This window comes from Dermacentor variabilis, chromosome 2 (assembly GCF_050947875.1).
Source record: "Dermacentor variabilis isolate Ectoservices chromosome 2, ASM5094787v1, whole genome shotgun sequence".
Lineage (NCBI taxonomy): Eukaryota > Metazoa > Arthropoda > Arachnida > Ixodida > Ixodidae > Dermacentor > Dermacentor variabilis.
In genome coordinates, this window is record NC_134569.1 from 59,220,029 (window position 1) to 59,241,978 (window position 21,950).

General features: G+C 45.4%; 1 protein-coding gene across 1 annotated transcript in view; it reads right to left on the bottom strand.

The window, feature by feature from the left end:
* Trpm (transient receptor potential cation channel, subfamily M) overlaps nucleotides 1-19,765 on the bottom strand; it is a 50,545-nt gene extending 30,780 nt beyond the window's left edge. Inside the window, exons 1-7 of the mRNA XM_075678717.1 lie at nucleotides 19,752-19,765; nucleotides 18,664-18,853; nucleotides 16,456-16,669; nucleotides 15,430-15,557; nucleotides 2,158-2,329; nucleotides 1,130-1,313; nucleotides 83-209 (exon numbers count right to left, since the gene is read on the bottom strand). Coding sequence (XP_075534832.1) covers nucleotides 83-209; nucleotides 1,130-1,313; nucleotides 2,158-2,329; nucleotides 15,430-15,557; nucleotides 16,456-16,669; nucleotides 18,664-18,853; nucleotides 19,752-19,765 — 1,029 coding nt within the window. The remainder of the gene's footprint in view (nucleotides 1-82; nucleotides 210-1,129; nucleotides 1,314-2,157; nucleotides 2,330-15,429; nucleotides 15,558-16,455; nucleotides 16,670-18,663; nucleotides 18,854-19,751) is intronic.
* Nucleotides 19,766-21,950: the final 2,185 nt, after the last annotated feature.

Below are 21,950 nucleotides of genomic sequence, written 5' to 3' on the forward strand. Positions count from 1 at the left end.
CGCATAAATGATAAGCTTCGAGCGCGACAGCCTCGTCGGGATACGAGCGTCGGGGCAGCTGTCCCCACCCACGCGAACGTACAAGGTCTTTCTTCTTGATGGACTGCAGGAGTTCCACGTAGACTTGCTCGGCCTGCTCTTGCTGTATCTGGAACGTCCTCTGGATGGTGGTGATGAGTTGCTCGCGGAAACCCTCGGGCAACTTGCTCCTGTGAAGCAATGCGCGCGAGTGCGTGAGCTTGCGCACATGGCTTACTGTTATAGCAAAGCGCTGCTCGGAATAATATATATATATATAGGTGAGGTATCTGCAAATGCACTAGTGATGTAAGCTACGCCATCTTTTATTAACGTTATTGCGTGCTCACACCTATGACGCGGGCCGACGGCGCAAACTAAGTATTCATTGCGAGTTTCTTTAACAGGTAGAATTTTCATTCGCCGCGTAAAGCAAGACATGAAGGGCCATATTTTCTTCTCCTATTTGCATCTTCGCTTACTTCTGGCAAAGTGTAACAACAGGCATCAGAGTGCTGTTCTTCAATACCTTTGAGTTAGTCCATTTTCCCGAGCAATATTCCTAAAAATTATGGCTGCAAGAAAGAGGTATGTGTAATAGAGGGGAAGAAAACTAAAAAAATAAATTATGGGCTTTTAGGTGCCAAACTCACGATCTCATTATGAAGCCAATTGGGGGGAGGGGGGGGGGGGAGTCCGGAATAATTTTGGACCCCTGGGATTCTTTAACGTGCACCTAAGTATAAGTACACGGGTGTTTTTGCATTTCGCCTCCATCGAAATGCGGCCACCGTGGCCTAGGTTGGATCCCGCGACCTCGTGCGTAGCGCCGCAACACTAAAGCCACTAAGCAATCACGGTGGGTAGGAAGAAACATTATACAGTGAGAAAGCAGGGTCCATTGGCATGCAGAGAAGAAAGCTGACGCCATTAGAAGAATACGTAATCTGTCAACTTGTTGATTAACCTAACTAGTTCTCGAGACGATTAAATCAATGCTATTGAGTATTTCGTAATGGCGCGGCTACCTCGTGTCTAAGCGCTTTTCTATAAACACGCTTTCCGCGGCAAACGAACTGCGGCGTCTAGCGGGGTCGCCCGCTGTACGTACTCGTCGTCGGGTATGTATCGATGCGCGAAGGCGATGAGATCGGCGGCCCGTCCCGATCCGTCGCAAACCACCACGGGCACCGGAGGAAGGTCGGTCACGTATTCGAGCACAGTGCGCACTGTGTTGAGGCCACCCTCGACGATCACGCACACCACGGGAATGCCGCACCACTGCACGCTGGAGCCTGCACGGAGAAAAGGAGAAAGAGGGCCGCCTTCAACCTTTTGTCTTTAAAGATTAGTAAGTCAGTAATAAAGAAAGTAAGCAAAGAAAGAAAGAAAGAAAGAGTGCGGGAATCATGTTTAGCAACTTCATTTTAATTTATCCGTCCTAAATGAACGTCCATGTTGACTTCAAAAACTATCCAAAGCAAAGCAGTCTCCGTTTCTGTCTTTTTATGGTGTGGCCGAAGTGTTCATACGAAATCTCTGTGATAGGGCGGTGCTATATATCTGTGCGTCGCGAACTTATTGAAATTCCCACTTACGCCAGTTTCAAATTACAAAGATAGCTCCGCTGTACCGTCGCTATACCAATTTTTCGCGGAGCTGCGGACATATGATAGACTTAGAATAATGCCTATATCCAGCTTAAAAGAGCGTCATCGCATGATGATTGCCTTCGTTCAGACCTTTTCTGAGACACATATATGTTCACTGAACGCTCCTTTGCTGGGCGTTGTTTTTCTTTGTGATCACTTATTCCCTTACTCATTTAGTCACGTAGTTAGTCGGTCGATCATTTAGTTCTTTAATTAGTTAGTTTTATTGCTGAAAAAGAGAGAGATATGGAGTATCTGGGGTATTTTCGCGCCTCAGTCTCACTGCAGAAACGAATTTATAACAGAACAGAACATTTATTTACGGTGTGTATTTAGTGGGCAGATGAAATTATTCAGCTGAATTTGATTCGATTCGGACATTCGAACCAATTCCAGTTGGAACCAAGTACACTCGTTCCGCATTACCACATAGTAGAGACCGCGCGTGGACGGCGGCCGCAGAGTGCGTAAAGAAAGCGCCACTCACGGTGGTAAAACCTCTGCCGCGAGATGTGCTTCTCCAGGCGTTTACGGAGGCCAATCTCGGCGCCGTACTTTCCCGTCGTGCCGTTGTCGGCCAGCACAAAGTAAGAGTGGTGCTGGTTGAGGACTGCAAAGCGGCTTTTGGGCGACGATATGCTGTAGTACTGCACAACCCGCTGCAGAATGGGAAACAGGAAAAGCGGCGAAGTAGGAAACGGTAAGTCGGCAAGATATGGGAGAACATGCAGCGAGGCAAAACAAAGCATGGGAATGCTGCAGAAGATGTGAAACCTTGGTTACCGTTCACTCTTGCGTCCTCATGTTTGCTGACTGTATTCCCGATGGGAACTCGGCAAATATGCTCATAGTAACAGTAAAGAACTTCGCGAATGAACGTCGTTCCTTGTGTCAGCACCGATGTAGCAGCCGTGCAGTGTTCTGCTTATAGCCTTAGACAAACAAGACTTTTTTTGTCCTTTCCATCTTGAGCTTGGAACATAGACGTAGTAATGTAATCACCGGTTATGTAGATGGAGTAAGGCCTCACGCCGTTGCAATATGTTAGGCACCCTTCAATTTAGGTTGGTTGGGCCTATTTCACTCTGTTGATATTGCTGTTGTTGATATTGCTGTCGATGCACTGCACTTATCTCCATCCTTCCTCTCCAAGCATTGATTAAAATTTGCATTTACGGACTCCTTAGAGTCGCCGCTTAAACGCCCACACTCACTCACTCACTCACTCACTCACTCACTCACTCACTCACTCACTCACTCACTCACTCACTCACTCACTCACTCACTCACTCACTCACTCACTCACTCACTCACTCACTCACTCACTCACTCACTCACACTCATACGATAATAATTCCGCACTTTTGTGTGCACATTCATAGAGTATCTTTGCTGGGTTAGCTAGCAATCGCATTTGATGCAAGGGAGAATTGAAATCCACCCAACGAAGTTATAAAGAAACCCATATTCTCAGAAATTCGTAGGGGTTTCCTTGTCGCTTCGCGCTGCAGTTGGGTGGTTGTTTTTTTGCTTTTCTTTTTCTTTTCATGAACCTTCCTTTACCTTGCGTAAACCCGCCGTGGTTGCTCAGTGGCTATGGTGTGGGGCTGCTGCGCACGAGGTCGCGGGATCGAATCCCGGCCATGGCGACCCGCATTTCGATGGGGGCGAAATGCGAAAACACCCGTGTACTTAGATTTAGGTGCACGTTAAAGAACCCCAGGTGGTCGAAATTTCCGGAGTCCCCCACTACGGCGTGCCTCATAATCAGAAAGTGGTTTTGGCACGTAAAACCCCATAATTTTTTTTTACCTTGCATAATTCCGCATAACTCACTTGCAACAGTCACGTGTTTTAGCGTTGAAATCCACTAACATGCTTAATCGAAGATCTACTGAGAGCGACGCATAGCAACTATACCTGACGAAACTCACGCCCTACGTGTTGCAACAATATATACATACTCGTTCTAGTCTTGGAGACGCGATAAATTGGTGTCAGTGTCAGCAGAGCAGCGTATTCACGCTAGTGTGAGCCAAATTCGCCACTTCGACTGCGTAGGCACTTGCACATTCCAAAGCGAAAAACACCAATGCGATCATGCGCACCACTCCCCAGTGTAAGGCAAAAAAACCGGACGCGGGTCTCGTTGGCTTTTCGGTCTTCTCTTTTATTTTGTTTCCTCTCTCTCTCTCACGCGCTCAGAATGCAAAGGCGAGGATGAGCCGAAGCTAGAATAGCCACCAACTATTGGGCCAAGCCCCATCTGCGAAGCGGTGTACGCCAAGCGTAAAGGTCGAATCATCTCAGGCTTTCTTTTCCCCCCTTTCTCGGGTAGCTGTGACGACGCCGTATTTCACAAGCTCCACAAATCTGATTGCCTTCGGCGCGAAAGCATACTGCATGCTAACATTACGCGGAACGATTTCCGCAACGAAGGCGCAAAACACGGCAGCCTTTCTATTTTCCCAGACCATAGACTGCTTTCCAGAAGATGCAAGTCTGAGAATCATCTAGTGATGCTTTCGAGAGATATGGTTGTTTACATCGGCATCGATCCATCGTGTAGCTGCTCAAGCAGCAAGACCCGACGGGAGACTTCTGGGGAAGCAGGAAGGTACCACGTGCACACAAAACCGTGCAATCGATACACACAACAACCTCGGAGTCGGGCTCTCTTTCGCCGCTAGACACGCACGTGCCCGTGTAAAGCTGTGTCTTCTAAATGATTATTCGCTTAACAACAGCGATTATGTCACACTTAACAACAATATTTCCCTGAACTTCGCTAAGTTTATGCGAACGACGGGGTTAACAATGAGTTAGTGGCAAGTTTTCATGATTAACATATAGAAGAGCAGCAAGGACGCACGCACGCTCCTCTTCCACATCAGTTGTAGCTTAAATTTTTAATTGTCTCTCAATGCGCGTCCGTAGGGAATCTTTCCTCATTGTAGCACAACATCCTTAGTGTAGCTAAAATTTACGCAATACTTATCTAAAGTTAGCGAATTTAAGTTAACATACTTCAATGTTCAATGGCTGTTGAGTGATACGCAAGAATTAATAGACCTGTCACCGACAAAGGTAATGCATTCACTTGAAAGAGGTTACGGCTCCCCACGGGATTCTTGTTCATAATAACTGCAAACGGCGAAGTATACTAATTTAAGTAGGTGTTACCACGTCCTGCACGCACCATGCTTATGGGGACGGTAGGCTTCAGTTATTCCTGTTAAGCGTGTGAGCAGTGGTTTCAACAGTCGAGAGATTGTAGGTACCAACGTAGAATCATTTCTTTCTTTTTTCTTTTTTTCAATATGATGACAGAGGCGACATCTCAATTCAGCAGGTATCTAGAAGACACACCAAGCACTGCGAGGGCATTAAACATCACTTTCTTGTATTTATATCACTAGAGTGTTTCCGGAACCTTCCTTTAAAGAAGACCATCGGTCACATTCTATTTCAGTGTCCACAGTTTTGTGCACAGAGACGTTCACTTACTTTTGTCCTCAGCAAGTCCGTTGCCTGACCTCTGTCCCCCAACGCAGGCATGATACCGTATCAAAAGACTTTTAATACAGTGACTTTTTTTTTTGCGTTCTGCAGAGAGCGGCTTTAGTACTTCTTGTTTTTTGTTTTTTCTGCCTCTCTCTTCGAAGAACGTACGCTCTCTTTAACGCAGTACGGTGCTCAGAAGCGCACTCACATGGAAAGCCGTAAAAAAGAACAAAAAGGTTTTGCAACACAAAATTTCGAACAGACATAGTTGGGCGAGTTAAAAGAGCCGAATATAATTCGGAACCTCGAGCTCTGCGCTTTGGTTTCGGATGAAAGGACAGGTCTTGGTATGAGATGTTAAAGTTCCACGATCAATGTAGCGGAGAATATTTTTTAATGAATAAATATAGCAGATAAGGGCAATCTTCAATCTCTTCACTAAAATACATCCCGAACAGTGGCGACCACCGGACGGTCCCCACTGTTTGGGTACGCTGAACGAAAGGCTAGCTAAGGAGGCCTAATTTGTTTTGCTTGTTAGATTGCCCGTCTTCAATATCAGGTAAATTGAGTTCAAGCGCCTTGAAAGTGCTGCTGCTCAAGTGGAACTGTGCCATTTGTAAACGAATAAGTGCCAATGTAAAAACAGTACTTTTTTTATATGCCGTACAAGTTGCGAAATGAAACAATACAGTGATTGAAGACGCAATTGCTGGCCCGCTTCGTACACAAACTGAAGAACAGGACTGTAGAACTGTTCGTCCTAGGATAAATAAACATACTTCTTCAGGTCGGCCGGTTCGTATTGCTGCACATCTATTTACTTTATGTCGCGTACGTACGCCTTGTTGCTGGACACAGTCACTGAAAATGTCGGGCCGCTGCTGCGGATGCGAGGACAGGACACTTTATCGGCAGTGCTCATTTGGTAGCGAGAATTTCACTGTAGAGCGTACGCCGTTTTCTTTATGTTACATTTACCAGATTATCTTCATAATAAACTGTTCATCTGCACTCCGCCATTTAAAACCAGCCCGAGGCAAAGATATTCCCTGCGTTCTCCCGCTCCAGGCAAACTAAATTTGTTACAGCAGTACGAGGCGTTGTGTTCTCTGTCACAACATTGTCTTCCTAATCTTAGTTATCTTTCCTTATAGCACTTTAGAGCATCAAGTGTTTTCTTCCAGGCCTAAGGAACGATAACGGTAGCTCTGTTTTCAAAACATAAACTAAAGAGCGTTTCCCTTCTTCTATACAAAACTCGCTATTTCTTACTTTTAGCGCTGATTTTATCCCAGCCGTCGACCTTTCGTGATTGCGAATAAGGTAGTTTGTTTTTTCTTCTTCTTTTCAAGATCTTTCCCTCCATCGGTTTTTAATTAGGTGGCCTGCTTTAAGCCTTCATGAATGATAAAGAGAGGGTCGATCGCAAAGTGCGAAGAGAAGAGCGCCCCGAATGTTGACCTTAAACCAACATGGCTGAATTTCAGAAGCGTGAAATACGCCCAAAAGAATTTTGGTAGTTACTACAGCTACCAATAACAACAACACTTAGGAGGGTTCTCAGGAACATCCTGCAATATCTCTAAAAATATATGTTGAACTCCATGAAAAAAAAAAACTGTCTCTCCCGTGTAATTCATTTAGCGCGCCTTAGCTGAACCGCATGCGGGGAGCAGAGAAAGAATATTCAAAAACAAGCGCAAAAAATATTCTTTAAATCCATAAATATTCAGCTATGTCGATTCCGGTGGTTTTTAGTGCATACGGTTATATCTTTTTTCTTTCTCGGAAACTTTTGTATTGTTTTAGTTGTTGCGCATTTTGCGTTATGATTGTACGATTTTTCAAAATCAATATCAGCGCTACGAAACACAGTAGGGTGTTTCAGAAGAATTTTGGCCTCCTGAGCTTTCTTAACAAAACTTAACAAAAATACACCAGTGTCTTTGTAATCAGCCATAGTCCGGCTGCTGGGGTCAGGACTATAACCCGCAACCTCTTGTTTCGGAGTAGAACGTATGTCTATTGAACCGCTGCGGGTCCGAGAGCTCTCAAAACATGGTGTCCAAAGAAACAAAAGATAAAGCATTATCTAAACTCTGAATACAAACTTCTAAATCCTAGGCCATGTAACGTTAAAGTTTTCAATTGTGATTTTATTCCAGTTTCCTGACGGTAAAGTTACGTTACCGGTGAGACGCAAGCATCAGGCGGTGGCCTGCCTCCACCGCTCTTTTTGTTTTCAATAAAGGCTTTCAAGCAAGCAAGCCGTATTCTTTAAACGCACTAATCAAATGCTCTCCTCGTTTATAGGAGGTCACTTTTGTTTGGTTTTAAAGCAAATGGAACTGCCCATCTTAGCTGTCCTTTTTATCCAATTGGCTTACAAGGGGCGAGGAGCACGCTAAATGGAGAGGGTTTCCGCGGGTCCGAGCTAGCGCACTGAAAGTAGATAACCAGATGAGCTAATAACCAGATAACCAGATGAGGTGTTTCCGATTGGTGTGCCTATCGGCTTGCTTAGTTTCCGGTGTGGCTGGTCGAAAACCGCGGCGGCGGGAAACGGAGCGTTGAAAGTGCCGCTAAAATGAACTCTTGGTAAAGTAGAGTTAGCAAAGCGATATCGTATTCGTGCGGAAAGGGCTCGACAACGTTAAACTGTCACGAAAACATTTTTAATGTACGCAGAGAGAGACAGCAGAGAGAGGAAAGGCAGGGAAGTCAACCAGACGAGCGTCCGGTTTGCTACCCTACACTGGGGGGTGAGGGAAAGGGGGAATAGAAAGAAGAAAACAAGAAGGGAGTGATGACTGTGTGTGCAGTGAAGCCCCGTGACAACAAAGTGGAGTTCCATAGCTGGTGATCTGCGTTGATGACATCTGGGACGACCAAAGAGCCAGTGCTCGTTGCGCGAACAGGGGGATGCGGGTGAGCTATGGGGCTTGCTCGCGAGTTGCAAGCACTGGATTAAGAGCATCCAGCACTTGCACTGCACTTCGCGCTCACGGAGTATGCTACTTACTGAAAAGTACACGAAGGGTATTTGTGAGGTACCGAAGCATTATAACCACTTGCCGGTCTTCCTCAGGCGTATACCGTATCAAGGTTTGGACATGGGCTAGTTAGTATTCCATTGTAAGCATATATCGTACAATTTATCGGCAGTCGGCGCTGTGGACTATACCGCGCTGCGCTGTATCCTTCGATGTGACTGTGGCTCCGGCTGTGGCATCGGCTGTGGCATCGGCTGTGGCATCGGCTGTGGCATCGGCTGTGGCACCAGCTGTGGCTTCAACTGTGGCTTCAGCTGTGCAATCGGCTGTGGCCCCGGCGGTTCCTTCGGTTGTGGCTTCAATTGTGGCGGCGGCTGTCGTTTTCTTAGCTCGGGCTAATCTTCAGTATTGGTTTTATGCGGCACGACCTTATAGATTCGACTCTGCCAAGCGTAGGGGGCAGAGGAGGAGGATTTCTCGGATATATGGTGCTCTTCGCGGAAGCATCTGCGTTCTTTGAAGTCCGACGTCGTCGGGAGCGTCGCCTTCTAAGGGCCGCAACAGCTTCGTGGAGAGACGAACGGTCTCTCGACATCTGCTTGAAGACCTCCCTTTGCTTCTTCATTTTGGGACATTCCTTGGAGGTAGCATCGTGAGACCCGATGCAAGCGGGGAATTTGAGAACCGTGGCCACACAGTAATATGCAGCATGGAGCATGGAACTCTGATCAGCGCGATCACTCTAGTGTTCTCGCACACAGCACCTACAGGCCCCAGCCTCAGGCAATTGCGGCATTAGAGCGGCCTTCGGATAAATGGTCGCACGGGGTGTATAAAGTGGCCCACCTTCTCGTGTGAGGGAAGAGATTCGCCGTTGAACATTACCTACACACAGCGGGATGTGCCGAGTTGAGTTGAGTTGAGTTGAGTGGTTGTAGGCTACTGGTGGGATTAGCCTTGCAGTAGCTGCCGGCAATTGCTCAACCGTAGCGACACTTAAAATACATAAATCATATAAATCAGACACAGACCTCACAACTACACGAGTCGAGACACGCGTGTTATGGCAAAGCTATCAAGGCTGGCTTCACTAGTATAGGCGAGTCAGCGCTAGAGATAGAAACGTCCACGTCGTAGATAACACCAGTAGTGGTGTCACTCTCCAATGGGAGTATACGAGCGGCCCTTCATGCCGCCAAGTTCCGTAAGTTTGTCCAAAGTTCGCAGCGCCGTCTCATGTACAACGTCAATAGCCAAGACTTTTTTTTTCGTTTGTTGGCTCTGACGTCGGTGACTTGATTTGGCGCCACGGCTTCAAGGAGCTCCGAGATAGACTGTCCGTTGAGTCGCCTCGGGATGTCGGTAGCGAGTTCCGGTACAAATATAACCGTACTGACTGAAGTATTCCGAGTTTGTCCTACAGTCGACGTGCTTGCATACAGGTAGGCCGTGGTGTTTCTTCGTTTTGCCTTGCAGCTCCTCACAAGCTGAAGGTCGTCATCGGAGTAGTCCTCACTGCTGAGTGAGTAGACACAGTTATGGTCGCGGTAGCTGTCGCTCTGGAAGCCAGTCCGCTTTTTAGACGCAGCCACCACTGAAGTCGCCATCCCCAGCGGAGGCGTGGGGACGTCAAGTTGCATCCGTGCCATAACCCATGGCGGCTACCCCGTGATATACACAGAAATCAGGCGAAAATAGTTGAGCTAAATAAATAGCGTTCTAATGTACGCAGAGAAATCCATTCTCCCCGGCAGCTCCAAGTAGCCAGTGCCATAGCGATCGGCTGGCAGCCATCTGTTCTTCCTTTCGGAACGAAGGAAACAATGACCGGCTGTACCGGAAAAAAAGAATAGTTTTGTTCGCCATAATAATACATCTTCAGTGCGTACACGTCACTTTTACACGGCGTGTTTTTTGTGTTTTTTGACACAGCATGACAGAAAGGCGAAGTGGCGAAAGCGAAAAAAAGTTTGACCAATAGCTGAGGGCTAATGGCGGCGACTGCATAGAATTTGAAAAAAAACTTTTTATTTTGTTTCGCCTAATCATGCGTAATCTGTACGTAAGTGTCGTATCAGATGGGTAGCTTTTGCTGTTTTTATGGTCCTGAGTCACAGACGAAGTGGGAATGAGCCGAAATATTTTTGACCAATTGTGAAGGGCTAGTGGCAGAAATGCGATCTTGCGATAACTTTACGTTATATCGCCCCTAAGTTAGGAGATACATAGTTTCGCAAGAGTTCTTTTCTCTGCTGAATTTGGTGATCCTCCTGAAATCCCGTTGTTGAAAACTTGTAAGGGTCCTCTTAAAATAATCGGCTACAAGAAACACTACCGCTGCGCGGTTAATATTAGACTAAATGAGTTTAACTAATTTGGACACTGAGAACACAGTTTGTCGCTTCCTTGAAGGAACATTCACGCAGATCTGCATTTACGGCATGCAGTAAACACGGTGTATGTAGCTTTGCTGTGGCTGTTTCCGCCTTTTAACTTAGGACCTCATTAAGTGTACTTTATTTTGAACTTTATTTGAACTTTATTTTGGCTTCAGCTCCGCCAACAAGTCCGTACTTTGAACGGCCATGCGCAGCCACGCGCGCCGTATTTTGAAAGCTGCCTGCAGACGGCTGATACATTTGTGCGCGCTGTCTACTTCCACCTCCTGCATTGAAGCGATAGGCCACATGGTCACTTCGCTCGCTGCTGCTGCCGCGCTTACTCACACCAGCGTTTGGCAGCGGGTGTCCGCGTTCAGCGAGTGGGATATGTTCATGTTTGCTTGTGCGCGCTGACACCGTGCTTGTTAATTCAGTTAGTAAGCGATTGTTTCCAAGTTTTTAAGGCCGATAAACTACTATACTTACTTCATATAGCCGTGTATTAATTTGCTATCGCAATCGATGCTTCGCCTTTCGGGCAAGACTGCAACTTTTTTTTCTTTTTCTTCCTTTATCACGAATTAACAAGACTGGTACAAGTAGGGCATTTCGTTCCGTTGATACGTCCACCCTTAAGAAATTTTCGCTTATTTATACGTCATTTATCCTCCCTCGTATCCCGTGTAATTCGGTCTTGTTAGAGGGGTAAAAACACTGTTAATCCTTGCTTGTCTAGGTCAGCACTGAGCTCACACCACCCCGGAAGCAAGTCTTCTTCGCGAACGTCTCACAGCAGCGGGTGCTTGTACGACACGTAATTGGCAGCAGTCAGATCCACAGCGAAGGTTTTGCTTGCGACGAGTGTTAACGAAGGCCGCTTGGCTGCACGTCGTATAAAAAGGAGGGAATAAAAGAAGCGGCATACATAAGCCGTTTTCGCTTATCAGTCTCGCACAGGTGCTTCCTTCGGAAACGTCAGCAGTCCGTGCAGTGCAAGAGACGGGAATAAACTCGCAAACAAAGCTGGACTCCGGTGCTTATACGCGTATTTAGGCTTTAGACCTTTCGCATTATGTTGGTCGCACCTTAGTCACGGTCATCCAGTTTCTTTTTATAAATTTCTGCGGTATTACTTCCTGTCCTATTTTTTATTATTTACATTTTCCCCATCGAAGGGTCCGACTCTCACTGAAAAAATTCGAAATGTATATAAATTTAGACGTAACGCAGTAAAATAGCTCCCTTGCAAAATGCAAGGGTGGTCGTCGATGCTTTGCAAACATTTTTTGCCTCCCGTAATGCAATAAAGCAACTTCACTGCATGGTACGTAAACCTATGGTGGTGCACGCTTTACAGAAGCTGCTAGATGTTCGGGTCCAATTTGGTTAATCTCATGATTCATATCTGGGGCGTACCTCCAGCCTGCGCGTCACGCAACGTCGGAACGCCGCTATCATCGATAACCACGTGAAACATACTTGAACTTTGATTGCAACGTGTACAGATTGTGTGACAGCATGCTGACTAACCGACGCTGAGGGAAGCAGGATCTTTCCGGTGATTAACGGGTTACTAGAGAGAAAAAAGAAACAATTATTTGAGCTGCATTAGTAAATTACCCATCTATAATACCAACAAAACCACAGTTACCTAGAGCAGGGGCTTGGCAAGCCAGAAAAGATGCGGAAACGCACAATAGCCGGCGACGCTGCCTTGAAGTTCCCGCTCTAGCTCTCCGTGATGTCATGGATTTTGACAGTGTCTTAACGGACATGCTCAACGTTTTAACAGTAAAACTGGAATGCATCGTGTTCTAAACGACCTAAGTATTCTACTTGGCAAGTTTCAAAAACTTTAAACGAGTCACTGCGGCACAAAATACTATATATATATATATATATATATATATATATATATATATATATATATATATATATATTGGGGAGGGTAATCGAATACGATTATGGTTTGCTACCCTGCACTGGGGGAAGGGGAAACGAAAGACGGAAAGAACAGAGGAGAGAAAAGCAAGGAATCCAGAAAAAAACCTGGGAAAGGTCGTGAACGTCCATGCGAATTAGTCTCTCCATTAGGTCACTTGAACGTAAAAATTTCAACAGTGCCGTCACTGTCTTGTGGTGTGACGGACTGCATAGGTTGGCGTTCCAGGACTGTCTGCTCCGAAAACAGCCCATCGCCAAAACGCGCCAGCGCGGTCATGACAGGAAAGAACGAAAAATAACGTGTTTGATAGTTTCCTCGTCACTGCAGTGGTCACACACAGCACTGTCCTCCCATCCGATGCGGAAAGCAAACGACTTCGTAAATGCGACGCCAAGTCACAATCGGTAAAGTATCGTTGTCCCGGGTCGCGATAGTCCAGGTGGAGGATGAAGTCTCAGACAGGAGTCCGGTCTATGGAGACGTGTGTGCTGGAAACTGGGTGTGTTCCACAACAATTGTAAGGCATCATATGCAAGCACTCGAACTTGCGCTGCTGCATCTGTCCTTGAGAGCGGGATTTATTCGTGCACGCCGTCTTCATGAGCAGATCGAGCCCACTGAAATGCGACGTCGTGTCCTTGCTTGACGAGGCGATGAAGGAGCTCTCGGATTTGTAGTGCAAGTTGTTCATAGGATCGACAGCGTAAAGCGGAAAGCAAGCAATGTAGAGCTACCTTAAAGTCGCTGAAAATGCTTCACTGTTGAGGTACTTCCTCTCGAATTATGCGTAGCGCGCGACTAAGAGCAACAAGCTCCACGGCTGTCGATGTTGTCTGGTGCAATGTCTTGAACTTCAAGGTGGTGACACAAAATACGAGAAAATGCATACCAGAGACAGGGTGTCAGTGCGAAATACGAAAACTAAAGATTTGACCATCGTTCTCCCTTCTAATGTTAAGCCTAATGCCTCGAAATGAATGTAGAGTTCTCAAAGAATACTCTACCATTTTAAACTAATTTAGCGTTTCTCTTTAGCGTCCCTTTAACGTCACATAAGTACTTCTCTCGACAGCAGTGTTGACTCATCGCTCAACCCATCAAGTCACGCCTGCGAGCCACAGTAAGAAAAGGCTGTATCAAAGTTCCAAGTTTTCTCTCGGTTATAAACTAGAGTTATCGTAGAATCCCACCTGCAACAGGCACGACGATTACAAGTACGAACCTGTTACAAAGGAAACTACTTCACTTGTCGAACTTTGCTACCACCTTTGTATATTGTAGACTAGTTTAACACAGACGAACGCTATGTTGAGATATGTTGCCTCAAGAAACACGCCTAGAATTTAAGCGAAGTAGCACGAGTGACAAAGAACGGAAACGCAAACCAAAACGTCACGCCGTGATGAGCATACTTGTCAAGCTAGCCTGCACCGGTTGCAAGGGCCTTGCGAGACGTAGTGGCGTGGTTAACGACCAACACTTAATTACACACGCGTGTCACCGCTTCAAGAAGTATGACTACAAACGCACTACGCACACAAAATACGTAATACACTTCAGCCTAGCGCGTGTAACGAATGCTGTAGGGATAAAAGTCCGAACCATAACAACGGCCCTTCAGGAGCAGGGTCAGTAGACGAACGTGCCCCTTGCGAGCGTCGGTGCAGCGAAGCAATTAAAACGTAGTGCTCTTTTCCGACGCGCTACTAGCGGCTGGCGCCAGGGATACGCTGGAAGCACGGCACCGGAGGGAGGGGATACTGCTGAGGGAGCTCGTGCGTGCACTGCAGCTAGCTGTAGAAGGCGCGCGCCATGCAGGGGGCACGTATTTCATGGCTGGACTGAGCTATGCATGCGACGCCTGCAATTCCAGGAACACCATCCGCGGTGTACGTGAACAGGTGGAGACCGTAGCTCCGGGCTCTGGGCGTCTGACTAGGCGCAAACTGTGTCAGCCAAGTTACACGTGAAAAAAAAAAAAGCCGCAGGCTTAATTTTTCACAACAGGAATAGTCTTAAGATTTTGACTCGCTTGTTGTAGTTTACTACGTACTAAGAGATTTAGATAAAAGGAGCAGTTTGTTTAAGTACGTTCAGTATATTCTCGGTGTGTAATACCCTTTACATGCTGTGCACAGCTGTACCAATGACAGCTGCATTTTTTTTTGTGGGATGAGGAGTTGGGGGAGGGAGGGCAGTGTAAAATTGAAGAAAGAGAACTGTGTTGCTTCTAATCTCTTCTAACGCCTGCAGTCAAACCTACACACAACTTGTCAAGGTAAAGGCACAAGTGTGATATTAGCAAGAAGTCAGGCTTCGTGTATATATCGGCAATGAGTGTTTAGTTTCAGCACGAGCTTGCTCTTCAAATTAAGAAAAATAATCTTAGGTGGCAAAGCCAGCGCGAATACGACTCACTTGTTTCCATTCTTATTTCATTGCAAAGAACATGTTGTTGTTTTTTGTGAATGGGTAAAGACCAACGTGAATTCGCGTTCTTTTTTATTGTGCTCGGTCTTTTATTCTTCTGTGCTAGACGTAAATGATAATATCACTGAGCCATACAAGGTGGCCGGACTGTTTACATTACAAAAGAAGATCATATCTAATTATAGAGGCACATGTGGCTTACAAAGTGTTTGGCGACAGTGTATACTCGCTACCACTGGACCAGGAGTGGTTAGACCAGAAGCAATGCAACAAATTACCAAAGCACGCTGAGCGAAGACGCTCCACGGTTGGACCGATAAAAGCAAGAAGCACGAGGACTGCTATAGTGCAGCTTTATTTATTTTTTTCAGCTTCTGAACCTCACTCTGCAGTGACTGCATTCTTACAAATTAGCAGCGGAAGGCAGGCTGCGCAGTCTATGCCAGAGAAAGGCAACTTCAGGAAGCAAGGTTCAGGCAGGTGCAACAGGACAAGCTGCTCACCTTGGCCCCTATGAGGTCTTTCCTGTTTTCGATGATGCCCCATGGGGCGATGCCGATTGCTACCACACGGCCGCGAAGCTGCGGCGTCCTTTCTGTCAGGAGCGCCTCTCCCACGTGACGCGTCACACCTGAGGCATAAGCAAAGGTTAGCACAAACACAAAACAATAGTACGAGACGGGTGCGTAACCATCCGATCCCTTAATCTTCGGCATTATTAAACATTTCTGCCGCACATAACACGTGGCAAACCCTATGAATGAAACGTTTAGAACGAATAAATACAGCTTCATCCCGTTTCGATTACCCCGCCATTACTTGCAAGGGAAGATAAAGGTGTTCCAAATGAGGTTTGAGTTGCTGTTTGAGTATTGCTGCCTTTTACAAACGTTTACAACATTTTCTTAGATTTCGCAGCACAAAAATAAAGCCCGGATGGAAACGTGCTATTCTTCACCTCTTTGTGCTATCCTGTGTACGGTGACATTATGTATTTAATCCAATATTCACAGAAAAAAAATTGTTAAGCCGAAACTGTCCGTAAGGGTATGTTATTAGCCAATCACGGTTTTGGACATGCCATTAGCAAAGTGGGCCAGGTAATAAAACGCTTTCTGAGGCTTTTCTTTGCGTAAGAGCTTTATGAATCCGGCCCGAGTATTTGGGCCGGACCACATCATTTATTTAGCTTTGCACTGACAAGCACCTCAGTAAACACCAACGGCTCCAACCACCATCTTATTCTAACATGAACTAAGAAAACATGGACACTGAGTAGTAACCACAATGTAATTACAGCTTTCTTCCAAATGATGTGCATTTATCTGTACTCGTATATTCTGTGCCATACTCTTTCATACTCTGTGCTGAAGCTAACTTTTGACTGTCATATCTCTGTGCGTACATTGTTTCATGAAAGTGTATCAGAACAATTAATAATAGACAAGCAATTGATTTAAACTGACGCAAACAACTGCTGGGAATCGTAATTTCATCGCGAGTAGAAATGAATCATAACGTTAGGCTACCGGTGTTGGTGCCCCCGGTGAATATCCACGCGCCGGTGGTCTTCGCGGCGCGCACCAGGCCTCGGCAGAGCACCTTCTTGAGCTTTGCCTGCAGGTGAAAGTTGGCCTTGCCGCCGTGCACGGTGATGAGCAGCTTCGGCAGCTCGAGCTGCCACTCGCGGGTCAGCAGCTGCAGCACGTGCTCGGGACGGCTGTCACTCACCAGGCGCACGTACTGCGGGCAACAACACGCATCGAACGCACCCTGCTCAACCGCTGATGCTTCACAATGACGAAGGCAACTAACGCTGGCCCCATTTGAGGATGGGAAAAAAGAATATGGGGTTTGACCTGGCCGAAACAAAGCCAAGAAACAATTTAGGCACGGGGGAAAAAATGAATGTCTGGCTTTAAAAATGTTCTTGTATTTCTCCTTACTCTTGCTTGCTTGCTTGCTTGCTTTCGTGTTCGTTTGCTTGTTTCCATTTTTCTTCCTATCTTTCCTTTTTTTCTTTCTTTCTGTCTTGTTTGCTTGCTTGCTTTGTGCGTTTAATTGATTGATTGATTGATTGATTGATTGATTGATTGATTGATTGATTGATTGATTGATTGATTGATTGATTTCAACTCCTGATCAAATATTTCTTAACTTTCAACTAATTTTCTAGAAACACCGTAAAATTCTACATACTCTACATCAATTTCTAGCCTCTACATTGAATTTTTGTTTTCCGTGCCATATTGTAACATAGGAAAAAAATCTGCCTGTCTTTTTTTCGTTGGAGTCGCATTTCGGAAAGAGCAAAGCACCATTGGTTAAAGAAAAAACCTAAAGGCTGACAATAACATTCGTTTCTTCGTATGGCCCTGGTTGCATGCACACCAGCTGTTCGCGCCTCGGATCTGCTATTTGAAAGGCTAAAGTACAAAAAAGATGCCCGAACATAGAGAATTGCGGAAGGTACGACAAAAAAAGAAAGAAAAGAAAAGGAAACAAGAAAGGTGGCAGTAAGGAAAGGGGGCAGGGAGAAATAACTGGGAAGGCCACAACTATTGAGGTGAAATAGAGGTAAAGCCAGCGAAGCGTTCATCCAGCACGACACAAGGAGCGCTTCAAAAGTGGATTTTCTGTATAAACGACTCGCAATCCCGTTGCTGTGTTCGGGAGGCGATTTTACTTGTATGCATGGAAGTGCAATTTCGAAACCGGAAGGAAGCGCGTTGTCTTTTACTTGACCGCTGCTCTCATTGGTATTTCTTATTTTCTTTTTCTTTATTATTTACTTTTACTGTCTCAGTGAGCAATGTTCGCATCAACTAAAAGACCTTCTTTTCTTTCAGAAGCTAAAAAAGAACTTGTTTTCGTTCCTCGGTTGTTTCTAGCGAAACCACTTTGCATAAAAACAATCCTTTTTTGCGACACTTTAACTTTCATCCAGTTGATACGCTTTGCCTATATCACTATTAACAATTTGGACTGTTACGCAAGAGCGTTAGCCGCGCACCGTGGTGCAGAAGCTGTGTTCCCGTTGCGAAAGCGGGATATCGTTTGCACCATCAGTGTAGAAAGACAGCAAGCTGGTCACCGTCATGTTGTAACCGCTTCAAGGCAGCTGTAAATGCTTACGTGCTTCAGTATGTGCGCCACTGAAAAAGTATTTGCACAATTATCACACCGTCACGTTTTATGACGAATGGGAAGAAAACACCAATGCCAGCAGTTCGATGGCAAGCGACACGCTCCGCGTTTCGTAATTTGACCACGGAGTGATGCCGACCTGAGAAGCGAAAGCAGTTTCTATGTTTCTTCATTTGGCCTTGTTTGGAGAGCCGGCATAAAATAAAGCGAGTATATCTCTGTGCCCAGGGCGGGCAACCGAATCTATCTCATCAATAGATGAGCATTGATTGATTGATTGATTGATTGATTGATTGATTGATTGATTGATTGATTGATTGATTGATTGATTGATTGATTGATTGATTGATTGATTGATTGATTGATTGATTGATATTTCACGTCAGGTGCACGACTCAGTATTATAAAACCAACCAAGCGCGAGCGACGGTGGATGATGTTGCCATGGTATTTCTCAGCGAAAAAAAGTGACGGCGACGCTACAGAAACATTAACATCGCTGCTATAGATTATGAAATGCTATAGAAACGTATGTGAAAGTCTTGCATTTATGCTTCCATTCCAAACGCATGCCGCAAGAAGGCACGCACCTGCGCCTTCAGCGGGTGCGAGGTGCCCTGGAACTCGATGGTGCCGAAGGCGTTGGTGGGTGACACGTCAGTGTGCCTTGAGATGGACCAGTGCTCTTCTGTCTCGGGTGGCTGTGCCTGGCCACCTTGTGACGTGAGCGACGGCCGCGCCGACAGTGTGTGGCCGCCCAGAAGCTCGCCGCATCCGCATCTACATTGAGTATCAGATAATAAGGTAAAACTTGATAACATACACGAAAATATATAAAGCCGCCTTATTCATTACTAATACGTTAGGACGCGGCAACGGTCTCCTAAACTGTGGCGAATCTGCACTGTGACGTTATACGACTTCAGAAAAAAGAATACATCGTCAGAGAATAACGTCAGAGGTTACAAGAAGCAAATGCCATTAACTGCATTAGCCAGCTACAGCTTAAATGGATGAACCAGAGCTCTACATGTCAAAAAAAATATCAGCGTTAATGTGAATAGGGTCTGTAATACAATGATAAATCCAAACTTTCTTTAGTCTCTTCCGGGTTAATGTAGGACGCCTGCATGGGGAAGGTGCTGAATGCTGTTTTTATTACTCTACGAACTAATAATTGACATAATATAGTTAGAAGCACTGCAACGTAGGTCAGGTGGCGCGAATTCACGATTTAAATGGCCAGCGTGACGCATCAGGCATAAAACGAAATGCATACAGCACGCATCCAGTACATTTCTTTATTTCTTTCATCTCCACTACGTCGTGCTGCGCATGAGAACCGTGACGAGATACTTCCACTACCACACAAACATATAAATCTAAGTTTCTTTGATTGGTTAAATGGTTGCTTTTTTCCTAAAGAACAAAATTGTGCTGGAAAAGTAATGTTTTTTATAAACATTTGTAGGTTTACAGCGTAACTGTCAACGCTATCCCGGATTTTTTTTTCCTCATTAGAGACGCTAAGAACTTTCATGCGATAAACAGAAATTATTTCGTACTTCTTCGTACAGAGTTTTAAAACACCTATAGCAAGCGGATATTTGTCTGAAAATAACATTAAATTAACTTTTACTTGAACAGAAGAAAGCGGCCGTGTGTAACGAGCACAAACCGATGCACAGCCATATCCTCTCAAACTCAAGAAAGACGAATCCAAAGAGAGCTCACACTTGCACATCCACTTCTCAATGGCACCTACGCATTTCGTATCAAAGCGCACCCCACACTGTTTTATTTCTACAGAAAGAAGAACGCACTCGCCTTTCCGGTTCTGCTTTAGTTGGTATAAACTTGACGCAGTCCCGTTTCTGAAAGGTGCATTCAATCCAGGATTTCTTGAGCTAAAGAAAAAGAAAAGAGAATAAGAAAAGTTCAATGCGTAGTTCCAAAAAAAAGTAAGCATATTATCTCTACCCTTTCGATGTAGAACGCAGGGAAGAAGAAATAAGGTACCCGAGGCATTCGTTAGCTCACGCATTCCACAGCAAAGTGTGTAATATAGAATACACCAGACGCAGCTAGCACTTTGCCTTTTAAGTCGTCGGGAAACAGACTCACCTTTCTTTAACTTTGCCTGAATATGTTTACGCATGATCTACACATTGGTAACTGTCTCGCTTATGCTGTATGGACTACGTGATCTCTGGCATTGCTGTCGGTTTCTGTAATTTCATTCTTAGTTCTTGCTCCCTCCCCCCCCCCCGCCCTAAGCAGGCGTGCAATATTTTCCTTGGGGGCTATTTGTGGCATTCATCCTCAGAGGATGATTTATATACGCTTATTATACTGACGGTACCTTAACAACCTTAAACTGTATACAGGTGGCTGGCAGCACATTCATGCAACTTGTGCAATATGTTCCTTCCGCGAGCACGACGAAAAAATGCAGCGCTCGGTGTGGGTATAACACAAAAATCTAAACTGACACAAATTGGCCGCATTCATTGCAAAATAAACTATACTGTGATTCTTTTTTTTATTTTTTTAAACATCTGATTGCCTCGAGCTACACACTTGCTACTGACCTCAACATAAGTTCTATTGGCGCACGGTTGGTGCGCTGTTTTCCACAGACAGTTTCCTAATTCGGTATCAAAATGAGAATAGTATTATCATTGATACTTTCTTCCTTCATAGTTTCAAGCAGTAAGGCACGAGTTAACAACTCTGTAGAAAAGGCAACTGAGTTAGTTGTAACCGTCTTGGTGTCTGTGATAATACTTAACGCGCAAAACGAAAGCAAAGTCGTATTCGTGACCCACGTATGACAAAGCGCAACTATGCACTGTTCACTGTTAAACAAAGAATGTTAATGATGCTGCAAAACGGTTAAAAAAAGACGGAATATTGTTAAGCAAAGTTGTGCAAGTAATCCCAGAATAAGTTCCGTGCATGTATGCGTTTATCAAGTTCCTCTCATTGCACGTTAAGTTAACCTGGGCCTGCTTTTACAAAACTCATCGTACTTAACACCCCTCCGCGAAGTTTTACAGCTACTGCGATCGGCAATGTGGCCTACGGCACACAAAATTGCGAGCGTGCTTCTATAGTGTCCTCTTTCCTTACAACATTTTCTTTTTCCTGAAAGCAGTTTTAATTATGACATTGCGGGAACCCCCTACTCGGAATTTAAAAATGTATACTTTTCGGCCACTTATTTCGTTTTGCCAAGCGTTTCGCGATTTCCTCCTCGCGAATACTCTTTCTTGGCGAGGCCTACACGAAATAGGAAAACAAGTTCGAGCCGTGCAAAACGCCCCCCCCCCCCCCTTCCTGCCCGCCCGCACTCTCGTCCGCCGGCGTCTCAGCGCGAAGCGATCGAACACAAGTGGAGTTCCGTGTCCCGTCGGTGAAATGCGAGTCGTATAGCACCTGATTTCTCGGGTCGTTTAGACCCGCGTCCGTGTCGCTGTTATCGCTTGGTCTGGTTTTGTTTCTGCTTCTCTTGCTCAGCCCAGTGCGAGGTAACCATCGTGTCGTTCTGCTCCAAAGCTCTTAACGTTTGCTCCTCCTATATTTTTTTTTCTTTTTGTATGCTTTCCCCTGCATGTCCTCCAAGCGATTCCGCTCACGATATCACGATGCCGCATGCATTCTGCGCGCTCTGCAATGTGTTTCATCTCTCGCACTCGTTTACCTTCGTACGCTCGAAAAACCAGCTCGTTGTGTGTATGATTTTTTTTCTAAAATTTATTCAGCAATATCTACACATTTTTTTCTATACACGTAACAGCGAACATCTGGCGCTATAGACTATTCCCGCTGTTTATTTTTTTCTTTTCCGTTAAGCGTCGGTTTCGTGAGACGAATG